Here is a 3,135-nt window from a genome sequence, read left to right on the forward strand (position 1 = left end):
AAGACGAATTAAAAGAAATTAACGATGAGAATGCAGAGGTTAGGAGAAGTCTGTAGGGAGAAGTAGTGCAGTTGGCGCATCTGATGTTAATGATGGCCCAGCGAAGCGTTGTGTATGGGTGGGCTGGGTACTCCTGGCCTCCGTTTAAAAAAAAAAGTATGGAGAGAGACGAATATGGATATTATTAAAAAACAAACAAACAAACAACAACAACGACAGAGAATGTTATAGGGAGAAGGGTTATGGTGGGTGAGAGGAAGAGGGTACTGTGTGCAGATCTGTATTCTTATTCTTCTCTTTAATATATACACTCATTTTTTTTATATTTTAAATACTTATCTTTTGATGGTATTGAGCAGATTACCGTAAGGTGGCTGAGGTTAAAACATTTTTTTCCCTTACTGCTGTGACATTTTTTTTCTTTATTTTTCCTTTCCACTTTTATTATTTCACCTCTGTTGGTGTGGCCATTCGTGAGTTGTGAAGGACCGTTCTTAGTATTAATGCTGATTTTTGATTGTTTTTTTCTTTTTTTTCTTCGCTGTAATGCTTCTGATTCAAATCACTCATTTCTTATGCAAGGAATTGTTAGGCGGCCCAGGTGAGTTTAGTGATTGAGTGTGTGCGTGTGGTCGCAAGCATACGCAGGCACGTAAACGTATATATATATATATATATATTAGATTTGTAGAAGCATTGAAATTGGTTACTGCAGCTATGGTTGTAGGTGCTGTGAAAGAGAGCTCGCAGAGCCTCACGGAGACATTTGATTTCGGAAGAAACTCCAGGCTTTTAAGGAGCGAGACCGAAACGGAGCCCGTAGTATTTGCTGCGCCACCCCAGACATATTTGTACAACCACAAAACAAAAGGGCGCCGAACGTTTCTGCAGGATCAAACCACATCGTCTACCCGCCTTCCGCGAATTTTGCCCAAGGGGCTTCCGTACGCTGCCAACTTCATTTCTTTTGAGGAGCTACTCGGATGCGGTACCCTTCAGACATGTAGTCAAGACGAAGTCGACTTTTCCGTCGAGGATCTTCAGCTCCTCTATCAGGCGAAGTGTTTGGACCAGGCCTTGCCGCCGTCGTGGGAGCGCAAGATGCGGTTTATGGAACTTATTAGTGCAAATTGCAAAGGAAAGTTCTTTTGCCTGAGGGAGAGTGGACTCGGGCCAATGAGCGCGGAGGCCATTGCCCACATTTTGTCATCAAATAACAAATATACAATTCTTGACCTAAGCGGGAACCGTCTGCTGGATGAGGGTGCTTGTTTTATTGCCAAGCTCATTAGCGTCAATAGGACTCTCGTACATGTCGGACTTCGTTCAAATGATATTGGTCACATTGGCGGTGAGGCGCTTGCCGATGCATTACTTGAGAATAACACGATTATTTCACTTGACGTGGGAGCACACTCAGGTATTAACGGAAACCACATCGCCACCGAGGGTGCGAAGGCAATAGGTAACGTTCTTAAATCCAATAAGGTACTAGCGAAACTCAACCTCGGTTGCAACGGTTTAGGTCATGCCGGTATTTCCCATATTGCTTCTGGTCTTGATGGGAATGAGAGCCTAACGCATTTGGATATTTCCGTCAATAACTTGGGCTATGAGGGTGCGAAGATAATTGCTGATGTATTAGAGAGTTCCTGCATCACCCACTTATCCCTTCAAAGGAACAATCTGACGGATAGTGGTGGTATGGTAATATTCCGCGCCATTGCCGCCGCTGTTGAAAATGGTGAGGACCGAATCGAGTTTCTCAACATCGAGAGCAACGACTTGAGCACAAATTCCGCCAAAGCCATACAGAAGGTATTGACGGTATCATCAGCTCTGAAGCAGCTTCGAATTTCTTTGAATTGCTTCGGTTCTGCTTCAAAGTTTATTTTGGAGGGTCTCGCGGAGAACAAGGGACTGAAGTCACTGCACATGGCGTCGTGTGAAATTAGGGAAACAGATGGCCAGCCCTTTGTCACAGGGCTCTCAACGAATGCCACACTGCAGCACCTTGACCTGTCGAGAAATAAACTCAGAGATGCGGCGACAATATGCATAGCAGAGGCTTTGAAAACCAATAAGGGACTAGTTAGCCTGGACCTGTCATGCAATAACATTATGGATGAGGGCGGATCAGCAATTGCTATGTTTCTTAAAAGCAACAGTACGCTCCGTGAGCTCAGGCTCCGACGCAACTGCATGTCAAATGTAACGGGAGATTTATTAGATGAACAACTGCGGAGCAACACTTCGCTGGAGAATATGGATATTACATATAACGATTTCCGATACAAGTGCCTTCTTGGTATCCGTGCAACGCTTGCACGGAACGCAGAGACAAACAAAGGTCTTGTTGTACCGAAACTGAAGGCGGAGGTGGAGGGTCTTTCCTTCAAGGAGAAAGAGCTGGCTCAGGCTGAAGATGAAATTGAAATGGAGCGTCGCATCATCAAGGACCGCAGTGAACAGTTACTGCGGCGCAAAGAAGAGGCCCGCGTTACGGTTGAAAAGGCTCGCCGTGACATTGTGGATATTGAGAAGACACTCGCCACAGTGCAGGGGCGTATGTATGCTGCAGAGGAGGTTTTGCATCGCACAGAAGAACGTGTATCGAATGGGATGGCAACCATCAACGCTCGCATGTCCAACATGGAGGCACGATTGCAGCAGGAGAGGGATCGTGTGGAGCGAGCTAACCGTGAAATGGATCGTGTGCGGCGGCAACTAAAGCAACTGGAAGAGGCGGAGGCGGCACGACTGCGGCCACTCTTGACAGAACTCAGCATTGCAGAAGAAGATCGTAATCGGGAAATGAAAGCTTGCCAGTATGAGGGTGATAAACTCGCCACGCTGGAACTGGCCCGAAAGGAGTTGGAGGTTAAATTGGGAATCTCTGCCAGGAATGCCGTCTTGCGGACCCCGACGTCGCGGTCGTCAGGGAAATCCCCCTCAAGATCTCCACTGGGATCTCCTCAGAGATCTTCAAGACGATAAGACGTTTCGGAGGTGGTGTGTGTGTGTGTGTGTGTGTGTGTGTGTGTGGCGGCACTCTCACCTCTTTCCCTATATTTCACCAAATATGTACAAAATGCAGAAACACGTCTACGTGGGAGCAGTCCAAAAAAAAAAAAA

General features: G+C 46.4%; 1 protein-coding gene across 1 annotated transcript; it reads left to right on the forward strand.

The window, feature by feature from the left end:
• Positions 1 to 717: 717 nt before the first annotated feature.
• TEOVI_000444500 (ribonuclease inhibitor-like protein) lies at positions 718 to 2,997 on the forward strand (the record flags this gene model as incomplete). Its single annotated transcript, XM_067227214.1, has 1 exon — positions 718 to 2,997. The coding sequence occupies one exon, from the start codon at positions 718 to 720 to the stop codon at positions 2,995 to 2,997; it is 2,280 nt and encodes a 759-aa protein (XP_067083315.1).
• Positions 2,998 to 3,135: the final 138 nt, after the last annotated feature.

This window comes from Trypanosoma equiperdum, assembly GCF_001457755.1.
Source record: "Trypanosoma equiperdum strain OVI genome assembly, contig: ctg_904, whole genome shotgun sequence".
In the NCBI taxonomy this organism is placed as follows: domain Eukaryota; phylum Euglenozoa; class Kinetoplastea; order Trypanosomatida; family Trypanosomatidae; genus Trypanosoma; species Trypanosoma equiperdum.